The sequence below is a fragment of the Piliocolobus tephrosceles genome, chromosome 15 (assembly GCF_002776525.5).
Source record: "Piliocolobus tephrosceles isolate RC106 chromosome 15, ASM277652v3, whole genome shotgun sequence".
Taxonomy (NCBI): Eukaryota; Metazoa; Chordata; class Mammalia; order Primates; family Cercopithecidae; genus Piliocolobus; species Piliocolobus tephrosceles.
The window spans coordinates 48,755,755-48,774,739 of NC_045448.1; the positions used below are offsets into that span (position 1 = coordinate 48,755,755).

Genomic DNA, 18,985 nt, shown 5'->3' on the forward strand with positions numbered 1-18,985 from the left:
ATTATAGGCGTGAGCCACTGCACCTGGCCTAGGTTGCTGTTTCAATATAGTTAAATCATCTGTTCGTTAAAGCATGACCCTTATGTTTTAGAATTGTTTCAGTGACACTGGTAAACATACAGTTCTTTATTTTTTTATTTTCTATTTTTTTAAATAGAGATGAGGTCTCACTATGTTGCTCAGGCTGGTCTCCAACTTCTGGGCTTGAGCAGTCCTCCTGTCTTGGCCTCCCAAAGTGCTGCGATTACAGGCATAAGCCACCGTGCCAGCCCACTTCTTTAAATATACAGTATTATATGGCCGTCTGTGTTTGATAATCAGTGAATAAAAAGTTGTCAGAACATCGTAAGTAAAATATAGTTAGAATAATTCTTTTAAAAAATAGAGTGAAAGTAAATATTTCTCATTAGTTTCCCGTTTTCTTACCCCATTATGGCATAAACAGAACAAAGTGGTCAGCAGAGGGTATGTCAGAAAGGTTAGCAGAATATTTTAGATTTTGTTTCTATTGTCATTTAGCTTTAAAGTGAATTATTGTAGGACAACATCTGAAAATATTTTTGGTATGATACTGATTTTTATCTTTGATATGTCAGAATAGTTGAAGAAAAATTAAGTGTGTTGCAAAGACTTTATTTTGACTAATTTAAATTCAGGGAGGATTTACAGAAAAACTGGAATACAGATATATTTCTTCCCATTCTTGTTCACTGAAGGGAATCATCAGTAAATCAGAGGTTCTTTTTAAATACCCAAGTTCGGCCAGGCACGGTGGCTTGTGCCTGGAAACCCAACACTTTGGGAGGCTGAGGCGGGTGGATCACCTGAGGTCAGGAGTTTGAGACCAGCCTGGCCAACATGGCGAAACCTTGTCTCTACTAAAAATACAAAAAAATTAGCCAGGTGTGCTGGTGTGCACCTGAAGTCCCAGCCACTTGGGAGGCTGAGGCAGGAGAATCACTTAAACTCAGGTGGCAGAGGTTGCAGTGAGCCGAGATTGTGCCACTGCACTCTGGGCAATAGAGCGAGACTCTGTCTCAAAAATAATAATAATAATAATAATAATAATAATAATTAAGTAATGTCTAAGTTTATAAACTTGTAGCCTCAATCTTTGTGTCTGTTCACTGTCACAGGATGTTTAGTTGATCATGATCTGTTACTTTAGTATAGTTGCTCTTATTTTTATGTTTACTTAGTGTAGCCAAAAGATTATCTTTTCACAAAGTGCTAAAAACTTAATAACTGAAATGATGCATATACAACCTGAATTTCCTAAAGCAAGAGGTTTTGATTATATTTTGGTGAAACAAAAATAATTTTTAATAAAATTTCTAAACCTTACAGCTAAACTGTGAGGACCAATCTGTTTTCACTTTGATATAGGAGCAACTGAAAATGAAAGATCAGTCATTGAGAAAACTACAACAGGAAATGGACAGTTTGACATTTCGAAATCTGCAGCTTGCCAAGAGAGTAGAACTACTTCAAGATGAACTAGCTCTAAGTGAACCACGAGGCAAGAAAAACAAGGTAGGTTCAAATACAGGCAAGTTAGTGTGACCTTGTCATTAGTAACTGACACCTACAGGGCATCCTGGTTTTAACAGAAGACCCCACTGCCGAATTATTTGTTTGTTTGTTTGTTTGAGACAGGGTCTTGCTCTACCACCCAGGCTGGAGTGCTGTGGTATGATCTTGGCTCACTGCAACCTCTGCTCCCAGGCTCAGTGATCCTCCCATCTCCGCTCGCAGAGTGGCTGGGACTATAGGCGTGCACAACCATGACTGGCTAATTTTTGTATTTTTTAATAGAGATGGGGGTCTCACTATGTTGCCCAGGCTGGCCTTGAACTTCTGGACTTAAGCGATCCACCTGCCTTGGCCTCCCAAAGTGCTAAGATTACAGGCGTGAGTCATCATGCCTGGCCCTGAATTTTTTTTTTTTTTGAGACAGAGTTTCACTCTTGTTGCCAAGGCTGGAGTGCGATGGCACGATCTTAGCTCACCACAGTCTCCGCCTCCTGGGTTCAAGTGATTCTCCTGCCTCAATCTCCCAAGTAGCTGGGATTACAGGCATGTGCCACTCCCAGTTAATTTTTTATTTTTAGTAGAGACGGAGTTTCTCCATGTTGGTCAGTCTGGTCTCGAACTCCCGACCTCAGGTGATCTGCCCGCCTTGGCCTCCCAAAGTACTGGGATTACAGGCATGAGCCACCGTGCCAGGCCCTAGCCCTGAATTTTTAATGTTCCATTATTATACCTGGATATTAGGTCAAGAAAGCAGACATTTATTATTAATATATATTAAATGTTAGAAACATTTTTATATGATAGTCAATTTTAAATAATTTATTAGGAGCAAATATACATAGTTGGTTAGTGACCGAGAAGAGACAATGGAATATCTTACATTGCTAAAATTGTTGACATCTTTTGGTTTTACCAGGTTGCCATTAATCCAAGGTTGAGCAAATAAAATGAGGGAGATTGTCAGTGCTACTACTCTTATGAAAGTAGCAGTTGAAACACTCATACCTTAGGTTTGTAAGTTTACTGCAGATGTAATTTCTTAGCATTTATTCTTATGAGGCCAGTTTGGTGTTCTCGTCTTGAGATTTAGAGATGAGTTTTTTTCCCTTATGGTTTTATATGGTGAGGCAATATTGTTATTGCTCTAAGGTGGATAATCTGGTGCTTTTCAACACTGTGATTAAGAGGTTGCTGCTTTTTTTTTTTTTTTTTTATGGGGTAGAGGTAGTGATTGAGTCTTTAAGTCTTGTATGTGTATAGACTAACACTCCACAAATGTATGTATTGAGGCAGTAACAGTAGAATGGGTAGAAGGGAAGGAGAAGGCACACAGTGACTCTGAAGGAGCGCAGTATGGCCAGAAGAGCATAGGCTTCAGATTTAAGTCCAGGCTTGAATTCTTTGGTTCCTTTAATCTATGATTTTCGGCACAATTTTTAACCTTGTAATCTTAGTTTCTCCATCAGCAAAGTGACAATGAACCTTTCAGGTTTGTTGTGAGGATTCTATGGGATCATGTAAAAGTGCCTAGGTCCATATTTCCCATGTAATGAGCAGTTGCCATAGTTATATGTTAATAGTTTTCCTATATGCATTTTGCTACATAGAATAATTCGCTAGAGTGTTAGTGTTCAAATAAAGGAGGCAACAGAGAGGGTATAACATGTATGTATTAGAATCACTCGGGAAACTTTTTCAAGATATACTTGCCAGGCCGGGCACGGTGGCTCACGGCTGTAATCCCAGCACTTTGGGAAGCTGAGGCGGGCGGATCACGAGGTCAGAAGTTCGAGACCAGCCTGGCCAGCATGGTGAAACGCTGTCTCTACTGAAAATACAAAAAATTAGCCTGGCATGGTGGCGCGCGGCTATAATCCCAGCTACTCAGGAGACTGAGGTGGGAGAATTGCTTGAATCCAGGAGGCAGAGGTTGCAGTGAGCCAAGATCACACCATCGCACTCCAGCCTGGGCGGCAGAGCAAGACTCCATCTCAAGAAAAAAAAAAAAAAAAAGATGTATATGCCCTGGAAATTCTGAAAGACCCTTGGGGAGACAATAGTCATTTGTACTTCAAACATGTTCTTCAGATTCTTAATATCCCTGCCTAGGACTGTTGAGCAGAGGTTTGGGTGTAATACTTGAGGATTAATTTTAATTAAAGCTCATCAAATTTGGAAGCACTGAGGACCCTGAATATGTCATTCTGCAGTGTTCCTTATGCACTTCTTGTTTTTCAAACATGATGGATATTTAATTTCTTTTTATATGGCTACTCCATTTTCAAAGGGCTTTTAAATCACTGATTCAAATTAGATTAGTAGGTGACTTCATTTTAAGTGAGAAGTGAGACTACAAAAAAAGCAGAGAAAGGGTGGTGACTGATGTCTGAACATAGTTTCATTGTTAGGCTGTTCCTTGAATAGTCTCAGTTCTATGTATTACATGAAAACAAATGCTTATTATTAGATCTTTTAAATAGTGCTATTCTTCTATGTAGAATGAGTTCATATTAGTAAAAAAAGAAAGGGATTTTTAAATAATCTTTGAGAATTTTCCTATTCATTTATAATAGCTTTATTTTATATATTTTTTTAACTTAGAAATTTATATGAACTTTTGTATAAACTTACCTTTGTGGATGCTGTTACAAAATTTATTACAATTTCTTATGGAGTTTAACAACTCCGACTCATGAAATTGCTGTAATTCTGATTTCCCAAACCAAAAGATCAAATTGAAATTATATTTATGAGCTTATTTTATCTTGCTGGAGCTTTCTAGGTCTGCTCCGTCTTCCAACAGAACTACTCATGAATTCATCTGCAAAGAATAGTAAGCCTTATCTGTTCTTTTCTCTCTCTTTTTAAAACTTTCCTGCTCATTACAATAGTTGCAGTTTCAACTTGTGTCCCATAGGAAAAGTTAAATGATGAACTGTATACCTTTTGCAGGATTGTTTGAGAATGGTGAACACGTAGAAGAGACAAGCTTCTAAGGTGATAGAGCATCTGTGTACCTTAGGATGTTTCTCTAAAGGATGAAAGTTATGTGGACATAACTTTTTCTTTCCATCAGAAAAGTGGAGAATCTTCTTCTCAATTGAGTCAAGAACAGAAGACTGTCTTTGATGAAGATCTGCAGAAGAAGATCGAAGAGAATGAACGGTTGCATATACAAGTGAGAAAATCTGTTTTTCCATGTGAATTAAAAAATAGGTCTGTGATCTGTTAATGTGGAAAAGCGAATGCAGCTGGAGTGTTTCATGTCTGCGTGGGTGTTTTAATGCCTTCTGTAGTCTTCAAGTATATATGTCAGTGTCACTTATTCATTTCTTAAATATCACACAATCTTAATGTGGATGTGTGCTTTGAAGTATATTCATTTGTTCAGAAGACAGCAGAATGGCTTTATAATTTAACAGTGCGAAAGTATACTGAGTATTATTGATTTTATATAGGAAGTGATTACATGTATCATTTAAATGGGAACTTACCAATAAGTGGTGGTTGCTTTTTTCCATCCCCCTCCGTTTTTTTTAACTGATGTTTAGGTCTTTAATTTACTGGTGTTTAGTTGGTTTTTATCCCTACTCCTGTTAAACTGTAAGGTCTCTGAGGGTATGAACCATGTATGTTCTCTATGTCCAGTCCCAGGACAGTGTCTTACTTATGTCAGGTGCTCAGATATTTATGGAATGTTGAAAAGTTAGTGCCTGCCCCCAAACCATTGAGCATGTTCTAAGATTCATAGTGGACCGGGCGCAGTGACTTACGCCTGTAATCCCAGCACTTTGGGAGGCCAAGGCGGGGGGATCATGAGGTCAGGAGATCAAGACCATCCTGGCTAACATGGTGAAACCCCGTATCTACTAAAAATACAAAAAATTAGCCGGGTGTGGTGGCAGGCGCCTGTAGTCCCAGCTACTTGGGAGGCTGAGGCAGGAAAATGGTGTGAACCCGGCAGGCAGAGCTTGCAATGAGCCGAGATGGAGCCACAGCACTCCAGCCTGGGCAACAGGGTGAGGCTCCATGTCAAAAAAAAAAAGATTTGTAGTGTAGTGTATCGAACTATAACCTCCTGATTTTTTTTTTTTTTTTGGTCAAATGGTAGGAAACACACTTTTCAGTCTTTGAAAACGTTAATCAAGTTTTTGACCTCAGTGTATTTTATATCTTAAGTATTCATAATTCTTTATTAGTATTAGACTCTAATAACAGGAAAGAGCTTTAACTGTTCTAGGAATAACACCTGTTTTAATTTTGATTATTTTATGTGAAAGTTAGCTTAGTAGAAAAGTTATATTCTGATCAATTGAATTCTATGTATGCCAGACATTGTTTAAAATAGAAATTCATGAGACTAAGAGGTAGGAGGTGCAGGCTTTAGAGTAGGTTTCCTGTGTTCACATCTAAGTTCTACTATATTTTAGCTGTGAGACATTAGACTAGTTATGTAACTCGTTTAAGCTTGAGTTTCCGTTTCTATAAAGAGGAATAACAGTAGCTACTTCTGATATACTGTGAGGATTTAATGAGATAATGCCTGTGTGGGTTTAACATAGTCAGTGTATGGAACCATATGGAAGTTGCTCAGTGAATAGTCACTGCTGTTATTTTTCTCATTTATGTATATTAGGATATTGTGAGAAGAGAAAATGGTCTTCTCTTTTTAGTTTTTTGAAGCTGATGAGCAGCACAAGCATGTGGAAGCAGAGCTGAGGAGTCGGCTGGCCACTCTGGAGACAGAAGCAGCCCAGCACCAAGCTGTGGTTGACGGTCTCACCCGGAAGTACATGGAAACCATTGAGAAGCTGCAGAATGACAAGGCTAAACTAGAAGTAAGCCCCATTGTGAGAGCACACTAAAAAATAATTACGACTTTTATATTAATAAATTGTCTATGCACTTAGAGTTAGTCATTTCTGTTGAGACTATTGCCTGCAAGGTCTTACTAAGTGTGCTCCTATCTGTAGCCTGAGCCATCTACTTTTCTTTTTCTTCTGAAATTCAGGTAAAATCTCAGACTCTAGAAAAGGAAGCCAAGGAATGTCGACTTCGAACGGAAGAATGGTATGTGGAAACTTGAATTCCAAGAGGGTTCTGAAGCAAGACTCAGAAGACATGACTTTTGGTTGTAGCAGCTCCTCTGTCCTGTCTTACATTTAAAAGGAGAAAATGGGAGTCATCTCCAGGGTCCTTTTCAATTCTGGGATCTCCGGGGCCCTAGGCATTCTTGATAGGGTGGCCTGTGTATTAGTCCTCAGCCTGCAAGGGTTTGGGGCTGTGGCAGATAGTGTTCTGGAGCTTCTGTACTGAAGACTGGAGACTTTCTGTTTGAAACTATTCTAAACAGAAGGGGCCTCTGATAGTCCCAGGAAGGAAAACTGATAATCACCATATCAATCTTTTAATGGTACATTTTGAATAAAATAGAGGTTACATGATCTAATTTGGAGATATATAAATCTTAAAATCAAAATATTAGTAATGCATGGTAAAGGTATACTCTAACATTTATTTGATAATAATATTTTAGTTTTTAATAGGATCAACTAAGTGAATTTCTCATATCAATTTTGTTGCATTGTTAGAATTACATGCATGATAGATGTGTACCTGTGTGCATAATTGAACCAAACCCAGAAATTATCAGCTTTTGAGTTCAAGGGGAAAAGAAGGCTAATATAATAGGTACTAAAAAAAAGAGTCTACAGTGATACTAGGGTGAATACTTACGTGTTGTAATGAGAACATTTGTGACTTTGAAGTGGCTCTAAGATTACTTTGAGCTTGGGGAAATAAATGTAAGGTTGGCTAAGACACTGGGACCATGATAAATTTCTCCAGACTTCCACATCATTCTCCAGAAGTCCCTGGGACTTGAGAAGCCAGGTTAGCGTTTTTGTTAACTTCATCTTTTAACAACTCTCTGCCAAGAGTATCCCAAATGTCAGGTGCAGTTCTCTGGAAGTCTACTACCAAGCTGTTGAGGTAACAGATAAATGAGGATTCACTCAAAGATTGGTGATAATGTGGTTTTGTATTTTTTTCTTGCAGTCAATTACAGTTAAAGAATCTTCATGAAGATTTGTCAGGTAGATTAGAGGAATCCTTATCAATCATCAATGAAAAAGTACCTTTTAACGATACAAGTAGGTGTTATGTATAGTTTTCCATTATTTGTAACTTTGAATCTCTCTGTGGTAGCCAACTAATTAAAGTAATTTCTGATCTTTTGGGCAAAAAATTTAATTGGCCCAACAGTGGATTGCTTTCTTTTTGTTCATTTGATCAGCCGTGGCAATAATATTTAACAAGAAGATTTTAAACTGTCTTGTAACTACTCCAAAGCCGGTCTGCTTGGAAGAAGCCCAAATCCACATTTTTTGATTGCATGTATTTAGCATTTCCCAAGGTAAAAAAAAAAACCTGTACATAAAATAGTTGAATATTTGTACAAGAAAAATTGTTGATTGGGGTAGGGGAAATGAGGTTTGGCGGTGGGAGTTAAATCTTCTCAAAGTGATGTCCTACCCCTTGGTCAATTCCCAGCGATAGCTAGGAAGCTAACTTGGTTAAGCCTTGCTTCCTGTGCACCCTGGGAATGGTTTGGTAATTTACATTCCCAAGAACAGCAAAAAAGAAGTTAAAAAATACTACTTTACTTGTATAATAGGTGCCAAATTTGCAACCTTTAGGTAAGAAGTCAAAACCTCAAAAGCAAAGAAAAAATTTGCTTGTTTGGATTTTGAAACTTACATTCAAATTGATGCACATTTCCTTTTTCTGTAATCACATGATTGAAATTAATATTTTATTTCCCCTAAATTTGTTTAGGGAAGACCTAAAAAAAGAGGAAAAAAAAAAAATAGGAGTTCGATTTAAGATTAAAATCAGCCCATGTCATCATTGTATCAAAAATTTAAACTCCCCCTTGAAAATAACACCTGTTTCTAGCTTCTACATTAATGTAAATACTACTGGATTCACTGGATTTGAAACTGTGGCATTACATTTTCCCTTTAAGCCTTGTCTCAATCATTAGGTTCTAATAATTTCCTTCTGGATCATGGATTTATCCTTGCTTTTGTAATACTAGTTGTCACCCTGTTTTAGGTCCCTTTCATGTCACATGTGGATTATTACTTTCAGTCCTGAAATATTTAAAGAGCATTTGCCAAGTGCCTAGACAAATCGGTAGCTGGTGGTGTGGTGTGGGGAAGCCTTCCGAGAAAAAGGGTGCTTTGAGCTGGGCCTGGATGTGTGAGCAGGTTTTATTGGGCAGAGATAAGGGTAAAATCTAAGGAATTACTTGAAGTATGGTATATAGGACAAAAGGTGTCATCATGCCCTCAGGAGCAGTAATCCAGTATGACAGGAGGCTTAGGGTGGGTGGGATGTGCAGGGCAAGGACATGTTAAGTTCTGAAAGGTAGGGTGGGACTGGACCCTAGTGTTCTGGGCTAAAGACGGGGAACTTAATTCATAAGGCCATGGGGTTGTTGGAGAAGTTTTTGAGCCAGGAAACATTATGTTGCTATATGTGTACTCACAAGGTTAATCTGGCAACAGAGTGTAGATTGCCTTGGAGTGGGACAAGGGAGTCGAAGACTATTGTGATGATAGTTCTGGTGTGCTATTATGGAGGCTTAGCCTGGTTTGTTAGGGAGACGTGGAAGATCTTGTGGAAAGAGAGGGAATAGATTGGTCCTTTCAGGGAGACAAGGGAGAAGGAGGCAGTGATGGGGAAGATGGTGATGCAGCTGACCGAAAGAAAAGAGGTAGACAGGAGCAGGTGTGTGGGAGAGACAACAAGGTTAACTTTGTTGTTGTTTAATGTTCTGACAGATGGGTTCATATGTATCTATGTAACTGTTGATGTGTGCCTTTCTAAATGAAAGACTAGACTTCAGGAGAGAAACTGATGTCAACACTATTGGGCTAGAGGAGCCCTCATGTTGGGAGCGGTGGGCGCACAGTGCAGTCAGGCTTGTGCAGGGTCCTTGGTGAGTTCTCCATCCCGGTGATCAGGAGGCGGAGAGGAGCTGTGGAAATGGGGTGAAGTAGAAGCTGGAGAAGGGAGTTTTAGCAGTTTCAGTCTGATGGTGCAGGTCATTCTGCACATTGCTGTAGAGAGGTCAGAGAGTGATGCAGCAAGGCGACTGGGTTTGGTGACTGGATTTTGTGGCCTCGAGAGGACTAGTATACTTTGCGAGGAGCGCTTCTATGCAGGGTGTAGGTTGACACTAGATTGCCAGGACAGGGAGTTGAGGTGAATGGGTGCTGAGGAAACAGGCAGAGCAATGCTATTTTTTGAGCAGTGGAAATGAAGGAAATGGAGAAGCATGAGAGCCTGACAGATGGACAAAGTGAAAGAAAAGGCTGCGTGTGCTGGCGACAGGAGTCAGGGCAGAGAATTAAGTGTGATTAGTAATGGAAGAGACTCACTGTGGAGACAGAGTTAAATGAGCTGCAGCAAATGCTTTATTTGTAGTGAGGAGATACTGAAGAGAGAAGCAGGGAGTGATTATGTCCTAAGGTCCTGAGGGAATCAGAAGCAGAAGGGCCCAGGAGGACGGTTAGCTGAGGAAAGGATATGCAAGCAGTAGACCAAAGTGGAGGGTGGGGAGTGTAAGAACTCTTTTGCTTTGGCTGTGATTTTCTTGGTAGCGTAGGGAGAGGCCATCCTATCCATTGGGTAGCAGGGAGTAGAGGAGGAATGATATTAGGAGCTTAAAACAGAAAAGGTTTGGGATAGATGTCATGGGAAATAAAATAGGCACAAGGCAATGAAATTGTGGATTACTGAGTAGAGTTGAAGCCCCCTGGAGTTAGGCAGAGTAAATTGTAGTGGACGTTACTTGGGATTTGTGTTAGCAAAAGCGTTGTTGAAATAATGGACCAGGCTGGGAAGCAAAACAAGCAAGGCTGAAAGATGGCTGGTAGAAGTGTCCTGAGGTGTTGGTGAACAGGAGACCAAGCTGGTAATGCATAGCCCAGTGAGTAGCAATGGAGACATAAGAGGGAACTGGGTGAGTATGCCACAGGAGCCTTCCAAATTGTATTTTGGGACTGGGGTCATTCTGACTGGGCAGAGTCAGGCAGAGAACCTAGGCAGAGAAGGGCAGGTTTGAGTGGCTGAAGGGATGAGTAGAGATGAGGAAAGATGCAGCTCATTAAGGAGGAGGTTGAGGAGGTATGGATAGGTGTGAGGAAGCTGTCAGAGGTTAGCGACAGACCAGGATAGAGAGGAAGACAGAGAAAGATAGTGATGCCATCCAGGAAAGTTAGGATTGAGTCATTGGGATCCACAGTGGCAGACAGTGATAGATTTTTCCGGTAGTGTCGTGTCAGGAAAACAGTGGTATTTTTTGCTGATTACTGTGGTGGCTTTGTGGAGGGTTATTTTAGAAGGGAGAATGACTGAAAACAGCAAGAACATCATGAGCCTTTCTAAGTAGTCTTGATAAGCCCGAAAGCAGTGTTTGAAATGATTTCTTAGAAATGGAAACACCGGATTTGTTTGGGTTTTTTTAAGCCTGAAGTTAAAAAAAGATGGGAAGTATTACTTTATCTGAGAAACCACTGATTCTATGTAAATTCTGTTATTCTGTATTGTTCATTATTTTAAATTCTTTTGCAAAGCTGATTTTGCTTCAGAGCATTCGTTATATTGCATTTAAGCTGGTATATGTGAAATGAGAGACTTAATGTACATTATTTTTCTTTTGTAGAATATAGTCAGTATAACGCTCTGAACGTTCCACTCCACAATAGGAGACACCAGGTAAAGAATGAAGTACATGTTTTTATTTTCAGTTATGTATACATCAAACTTTCCAGAAACAAGAATTAGTTGTTTGGAACTCTGTTTAGTGCATTCTGTCATTGCGTTTAACTGTTGCTTTACGTGTTTCTCATACATTTATTCAAATGTAGCTTGCTTTTTATTACATTCATAAGTAACACAGATTTTTGCTCTCTTGTCTGATAACATTAGAAATAAGTTATGAGATGCATTAATGGTTTGAGCCATACTCTTTTGTAGGTTGGTAGGCCTATATTATACTTAAGTGTTCTGGGTTAAGTGCAGGAGGTGTATTTGCTATACTGGTGGCTTTCTAATTTACTTAGATAGGAATATTAAAATTCAAGTGGGAGCAGATGAATTTAAATTAAGGAATAATCACGCTAGGATTCAAATGTTTTCTCCAGAACAGACTCAATAAAGTTCTTTTAGGATAATAATTTGAGAGTTGACCTTAACTGTGTATTTTTCATTTTAAAGCTGAAGATGCGAGATATTGCTGGGCAGGCCCTGGCTTTTGTTCAGGATCTTGTGACGGCTCTTCTAAACTTTCATACCTACACAGAACAGAGGATTCAGATTTTTCCTGTTGATTCTGCCATCGACACTATATCTCCATTGAATCAGAAGGTAAATTTAATTCAGAATACATTTTGTTTGCCCTGAAAAAAATAGGTAGATATTATTTGTTTTCAGACCTCTTCTGTGCACCATCCAAGAACTGCAAAGGACATGAAAAAAACCCAAAGTCATAGTTTTTACTCTCAAAATAAAATATGGCAAAAATGGAGATTCTTAAGAAATTAAATACTAGGGAAGTGTATTAGTCCGTTTTCACACTGCTGATAAAGACATACCGGAGACTGAGCAATTTACAAAAGAAAGGTTTATTAGACTTAACAGTTCCGCATGGCTAGGGAGGCCTCACAATCAAGGCAAGGAGGAGCAAGTCACATCTTTCGTGGATGGCGGCAGGCAAAAAGAGAGCTTGTGCAGGGGAACTCCCATTTTTAAAACCATCAGATCTCATGAGACCCATTCTCTATTGTGAGAACAGTGCAGGAAAGACCCACCGCCATGATTCAGTCGTCTCCCGCTGGGTCCCTCCCATAACATGTGGGAACTATGGGAGCTAGAAGATGAGATATGGGTAGGGACGTAGAGACAAACCTTATCAGGGAGGTTTTTTTTTCCTTTTTTTTTTTTTTTTAATTGAGGCAGAATCTTGCTCTGTCACCCAGGCTGGGGTGCAGCAGTGTGATCTTGGTTCACTGCAGCCTCCGCCTCCTGGACTCAAGTGATCCTCCCTCTTCAGCCTCCCAACTAGCTGGGACTACAGGCGTGTACCACCACACTGGCTAATTTTCTTTTTTCTTTTTTTTCCCTATTTTTAGTAGAGACAGGGTTTTGCCAGGTTGGCCAGGCTGGTCTCAAACTCCTGACCTCAAGTGATCAGCCTGCCTCAGCCTCCCAAAGTGCTGGGATTACAGGTGTAAGCCACTGTGCCTGGCCTTAGGGAAGTTTTTAAAAGACCTCAGTGTGAGCGAGTGAGTGTTATGGCCAGTAAGTGGTATGAGATCACCAGGGAATCGCTGTAGGCGGTTATGTCTGGGAAAGATTCTTTGGGGATTTGAATGGGTCTTGAAAAATTAGCAAGGTTTGAATAGGAGGGGAGAAGTGGGATACACTTTTTCCCCCAGAAGAGAATGATATGAACAAAATCATGAGCAGGAAAGCATAGGGAGTGTGGGTATTGCGAACAGGGTGAGGCATGGGGAGGGAATAATGAGCAAACTATCTTGACTGGAATGTGAAGTCCTCGGAAAGGGAGGAATGGGAAGTAAGGTTGAAAGAGAAAAAATGGCTCCAGTTTCTAAAAGGCATCTAAGGGCAGGCCAAGACATAGACCTTTACTTTGTTTGTAGGATTGAGGCCTCTATAGCTTTTTGATCAGGGGGTGACATAAAAGTGCCATTTTATTGTTGGGAAAATTAATTTGCTCGCATTTCTCTCCCTGATTTAGTGTAACTTTCGTCATTGGGCATGTTTAGGAGTCAAACAACCTGTGTGGTATAGTTGACCTTTTTCCTTCCTGCTAAGTTATGGAGTGGGAGACAAACTGCTTATCCAGTTGAGCTTGGGGGGCATTTTCAGGGTTTGTGAAGTTCAGACAGGGTTTAAAAATGTCACTTCCTTCAGTCTATGTGCTTTTCTTGAGCCATTAGATTTTGCTTCTTTCTTTCCCTTTTTTCTCCCCTGCTAATTCTAAAAAACAATTGAAGGTAGCTTACAAAATTTCATTTAACTGAAAAGGATAAAATAAATGTTGTGAGTATATTAGCTATGTATTGCTATGTAATAAATTACCCCAAAACTTAGTAGTTTAAAACAACAAACATTCACTATCTCACAGTGGCTGTGGGTCAAGAATGGAGGAGCTAGTTAGCTGGCTCATAAACTCTCATGAGGTTTCAGTCAGGATGTCACTGGAGCTGGGGTATTTGCATCCCAGGTGGCCCACTCACATTCCTGGTGAGTTAGTGCTAGTTGTTGGCTGGGAACCTCAGTTTCTTATTGCCTAGCTCTTTGAGTGTCCTCATAAATGGCAGCTAGCATTTCTCATAGCGAGCGATCTAAGAGCAAGGTGGAAGCCACAGTGCCTTTTATGACATAGCCTGGGTAGTCACACATCATCACTTCTCCAGTATCATGTTGGTCACCCAGACCAGACCACCTTGAAAGAATGTGAGAGGGTAGTACACAAAACCAGAAATACCAGGAGGTGGGGACAATTGAGACCATCTTAGAATCTGACTCTCCCAGGGTGGAAATTGAGGGAAATTGCTATACATGTGTGCTCTAAGTGCCTCATGATGTGGCAGTCTGAAATGTGAGTCATGCCGTTCATCCTACATAACCTGATTCTTATTCCCTGCTTCTTTTGTGCATCATGCAGTATTTTTAGGGTTTGAATAGTGTTTATGTCTGTGGTTCCCAAGACTTGGACTCAGGAGTCAGACTTCCTGGGTTCCCAGTCCATTTCTGCCACTTTCTCAGTTATGTCCTCTTGGGAAATACACTTACTCTTTCTGCACTTCAGTTTTCTCATCTTTAAAACGGGAGATAGAATACCTGCCTCACAGGTAAGCGTATTTGAGGATTCAATAAGATAATACATGTAAAACACTAAAAACAGTGCGTGGTGTGTAGTACTAGCACCCAATAAAGATTTGGTCTTAGGATCATCATCGTTAATGCTTTACACATAGGAAGCCATCAGTAGGTGCTTGGCTTTCATCAGTTTTGGTCTGACTCTACACATCTATTGAAGTTTGTAAAAATTAAACAGTGGGCCTTTGAAATATTCTTTAATATCACTGTGGGAGAAAGCTTTCAGAAGACCTGGATAGGGAAGACAGTACTGCAACAGTTTAATGTAGTTATGCTTTCTTTTATACTTCCTGTAATATTAAAAAATATTTTCTGACCAGACACAGTAGCTCACACCTGTAATCCTAGTACTTTGGGTGGCTGAGGCGGGTGGATTGCTTGACCTCAGGAGTTCAAGACCAGCCTGGGCAACATGGTGAAACCCCATCTCTACAAAAAAAAATACAAAGATTACCCAGGTGTGATGACTTGTACCTGTAGTCCCAGCTACTTGGTGGGCTGAGGTGGGAGGATCCCTTGAGCCCAGGAGGCAGAGGTTGCAGTGAGCCAAGATCGTGACACTGCATTCCAACTTGGGCAACAGAGTGAGACCCTGTCTAAAGAAAGAAAAAATAATGTGTGTGTGTATATATATATGTGTGTGTGTGTGTGTATGTAAAAGTCCATCTTCACACTGCAGATAAAGACTTGAAAGACGTATCCGAGAATGGGAAGAAAAAGATTTAATTGGACTTATAGTTCCACATGGCTGGGGAGGCCTCAGAATCATGGTGGGAGCAAAAGGCACTTCTTACGTGATGGCGGCAAGAGAAAAATGAAGAAGAAGCAAAAGTGGAAACCCCTGATAAACATGTCAGATCTTGTGAGACTTACTCACTATCATGAGACTAGCCCAGGAAAGACTGGCCCCCATAATTCAGTTACCTCCCGCTGGATACCTCCCACAACATTAGGAATTCTGGGAGATACAATTGAAGTTGAAATTTGGGTGGGGACACAGCCAAACCATATCAATATATTGAATAGTGTACACACACACACACACACAGACACACACATGCTAACCAGTGTTGGATAGTATATTCCATCCAATACTGGTTCTTTGTCCATTATTGGAATTTTATTTTAGCTTGTTGCCATGTTATACCCACATAGTGAGAATCAAATATATTAATCTTAATTTGTTTGAAACGTTTCATTACTTTGAATAATTCATATATTTCTCAATACTTTACCTTTGGTGCTTTGACCTATAAAAGATCCTATGTGATTTTTCTAATAAGTCTATATTATTGAAGGAGATTCAGAAACCATTTGTTAAAAGACGACTGGAGTGCTTAAACCTGTTCATAGCATCATAAAGTAGACCTTTAGACTTGTAAGCTTAGAGTGCATTATGTTATACAGCTCTAAAGATTGAAGCCCAGAGAGATTAAGTAAGTTACCCAGGGCCATGTATCTGTGTAGTTTGTAGTGGATGGGGTCAGTTGAATCACATTTCTGCAAAATGAGATCTTATATTTCTATACTGAGAAATTGAAATTTGAGCTATTATATAATATTAGATAATTGAGATATTTAATAAATGAAAATAATCTTTTTGCCTATAAATTTTCCAAATGCCTATAGGATTTTTTTTCTGAAGCTATTCTTCATACTGAATTAGTCCCTTATAAATACTAAGGTTATTAGTGACAGTTATAAAAAGTTTTTAAGCTGGGCATGTTGTCTCACACCTGTAATCCCAGCACTTTGGGAGGCTGCGGTGGGTGGATCACCTGAGGTCAGGAGTTCAAGACCAGCCCGGCCAACATGGTGAAACCCCATCTCTACTAAAAATACAAAAATTAGCTGGGCGTAGTGGTGTGCATCTGTAGTCCCAGCTACTTGGGATGCTGAGGCAGGAGAATTGCTTGAGAACCCAGGAGGTGGAGGTTGCGGTGAGCCAAGATCCCACCACTGCACTCCAGCTTGGGGGACAGAGTGAGACTCTGTCTCATAAAAAAAAAAAAAAAAAAAAAAGGTTTCTATATCCTCATTTTGATAATTACATCCTTGGAATTTGTTAACCCCAAATATTGTATACATTTAAAATAAGCTGTCCTCAGTAGGCTTGTTTTTTAAAAATTGGGTATATGACACAAACATTTTTGTCATACAGTCTTGATTTTCAAGTCTTTTTTGTTTGTTTTTATACTGGGACCCCTATGGAGAAGCAGGTGTTCAGGGATGCTGACCTGTTCGTCCTAGGTTCTAATGCAATATTCCCTCTCTATTTCCTCTGATGCCTGGTTATTAATTGTGTCACCCCTCTTCTAGTTCCTCGATTTAGAATGGGATAGGGACTTGGGGGTATCATCTGGGACTATTAGAGGAGAGCATCTATGTTTGGCTTTTAAGCCAGATTTCCAAAAAAATGTTTCCAAAACTTGAGTACAGGAGTTTGAGGCTGCAGTGAGCCATTATCAGGTTTATAATTTAGGTTTATAATTTGGTGGGTCCATTTAGAAATGTGTTGATGTTTGTTACTTTCCAGTGATTTAATTCACAATACTTTCCCTCCTGTTTAGTTCTCACAGTACCTTCATGAAAATGCGTCCTATGTCCGCCCTCTTGAGGAAGGAATGCTTCATTTATTTGAAAGTATCACTGAGGATACTGTGACTGTCTTGGTAATTTTCTTCCTTGTTTTACTTCTGGGAACTGGGAGCTCCTTTTTGTCCAGTAGCACTTTTAACCTTGAAATTATTTTTCTTTTCCAGGAGACAACTGTGAAATTGAAAACTTTTTCAGAACACTTAACCTCCTACCTATGTTTTCTTAGGAAGATTCTTCCCTATCAGTTAAAAAGGTAGTTACCCCCAGAGGCCAGGGAACTTGGGAAATTGTGGGTGTAACCTGATCTGGGCTGGCGTTAATAAAATAGTAAAATGTGCCTCTTGTCATCTGCCTGACTTTTCTGCTCCACAGTTTATTTGCACTTCCATGAAAAAGGACAGCATGGTTGAGCAACATAAACTTAAATTTAAGAAAGTTGAATTTTAGTCTGTCAGTTATGGATTTTCAGTTGTTCTCTGCTGTGGTTACCATTATTATCCTTTTGCAGTTAACATCTAGATGGGCGTTAATAATAGTTTCCTTCTACATTAGGATCTATAAACTTTAGGTTTCTTTGAAATAGCATATTTTCTTATTTTTGTTATTAGTGACTTGTTGTAAACTAAAAATCTTGTCTACTCTAGCCCTTATAGGATATGTCATTTATTAACCTTTGATATTCTACCTTAAGTATTTCTAGAAAGGCAGAAAAAATAATACATATTATTGGAAATTTGATAATATTGCTTGTAAGTTTTGATACTTTTGGTTTAAAACTACCAAGACACCCATTTCATTTAAATCTTTCCATTCTAAGATTTAGCCCTTTTTTTAAAATAAACAAACAAAAAAGATCAGGCACAGTAGCTCATGCCTGTAATCCCAGCACTTTGGGAAGCTGAGGTGGGTGGATCACCTGAGGTCAGGAGTTCGAGACCAGCCTGGCCAACTTGGGGAAACCCATCTCTTCTCCAAATACAAAAATTAGCCGGGCACTGTGGTGCATCCCTGTAGTCCCAGCTACTTGGGAGGCTGAGGCAGGAGAATCGCTCGAACCTGGGAGGCAGAGGTTGCAGTGAGCCAAGGTCGCGCGAGTGCACTCCAGCCTAGGCAACAGAGCGAGACTCCATCTCAAAAAAAAAAAAAAAAAAAAAAATTCAAAGAACAATACAACTGGAACATAAGAGAAGTAATATTTTATAATAAAATAAAATTCAGAAAATAAGTAGGTTGGCCAGGTACAGTGGCTCATGCCTGTAGTCCCAGCACTTTGGGAGGCCAAGGAGGGTGGATCACCTGAGGTCAGGAGTTTCAGATCAGCCTTGCCAACATGGTGAAACCTTGTTTCTACTAAAAATATAAAAATTAGCTGGGCGTGGTGGCACACGCCTATAGTCCCAGCTACTTGGGAAGCTGAGGCAGGAGAATCACTTGAACCTGGGAGGCAGAGGTTGCAGTGAGCCAGAATCACATCACTGCACTCCAGCCTGCGCAACAGACTGAGACTGCATCTCAAAAAAAAAAAAAAAAAAACGTTAATTACTTACAGATACTGAAAATAGGCCAGCATGGTGGCACATGCCTGTAATCCCAATACTTTGTGAGGTCGAGGCGGGAAGATCACTTGAGGCCAGGAATTTGAGAACAGCCTGGGCAGCATAGGGAGACCTGTTTCTACTGAAAATAAAAAGAAAACTAACTGGAGGTAGCGGCGTGTGCCTACAGTCCTAGCTACTTAGGAGGCTAAGATGGAAGAATCACTTGAGCCCAAGAGTTCGAGGCTGCAGTGAGCTGTTACTCCAGCCTGGGTGATAGAGTCCCTGTCTCTTTGAAAAAAAAAAAGAAAAGAAAATATATAAGTAATTATATCATAGCT

General features: G+C 39.8%; 1 protein-coding gene across 2 annotated transcripts in view; it reads left to right on the forward strand.

Annotated features, from left to right (window-relative positions):
• Positions 1-18,985, forward strand: part of PPP1R21 (protein phosphatase 1 regulatory subunit 21) — a 69,959-nt gene that overhangs the window by 12,655 nt on the left and 38,319 nt on the right. Inside the window, exons 3-11 of one of the 2 annotated variants that reach the window (XM_023223833.3) lie at positions 1,387-1,533; positions 4,610-4,711; positions 6,207-6,371; positions 6,545-6,603; positions 7,591-7,685; positions 11,267-11,319; positions 11,821-11,970; positions 17,082-17,183; positions 17,274-17,362. In XM_023223833.3, the coding sequence (XP_023079601.1) occupies positions 1,387-1,533; positions 4,610-4,711; positions 6,207-6,371; positions 6,545-6,603; positions 7,591-7,685; positions 11,267-11,319; positions 11,821-11,970; positions 17,082-17,183; positions 17,274-17,362 (962 nt within the window). Of the gene's footprint in view, positions 1-1,347; positions 1,534-4,609; positions 4,712-6,206; positions 6,372-6,544; positions 6,604-7,590; positions 7,686-11,266; positions 11,320-11,820; positions 11,971-17,081; positions 17,184-17,273; positions 17,363-18,985 lie in introns of both variants that reach the window. The other variant, XM_023223834.3, reaches the window with a different exon arrangement.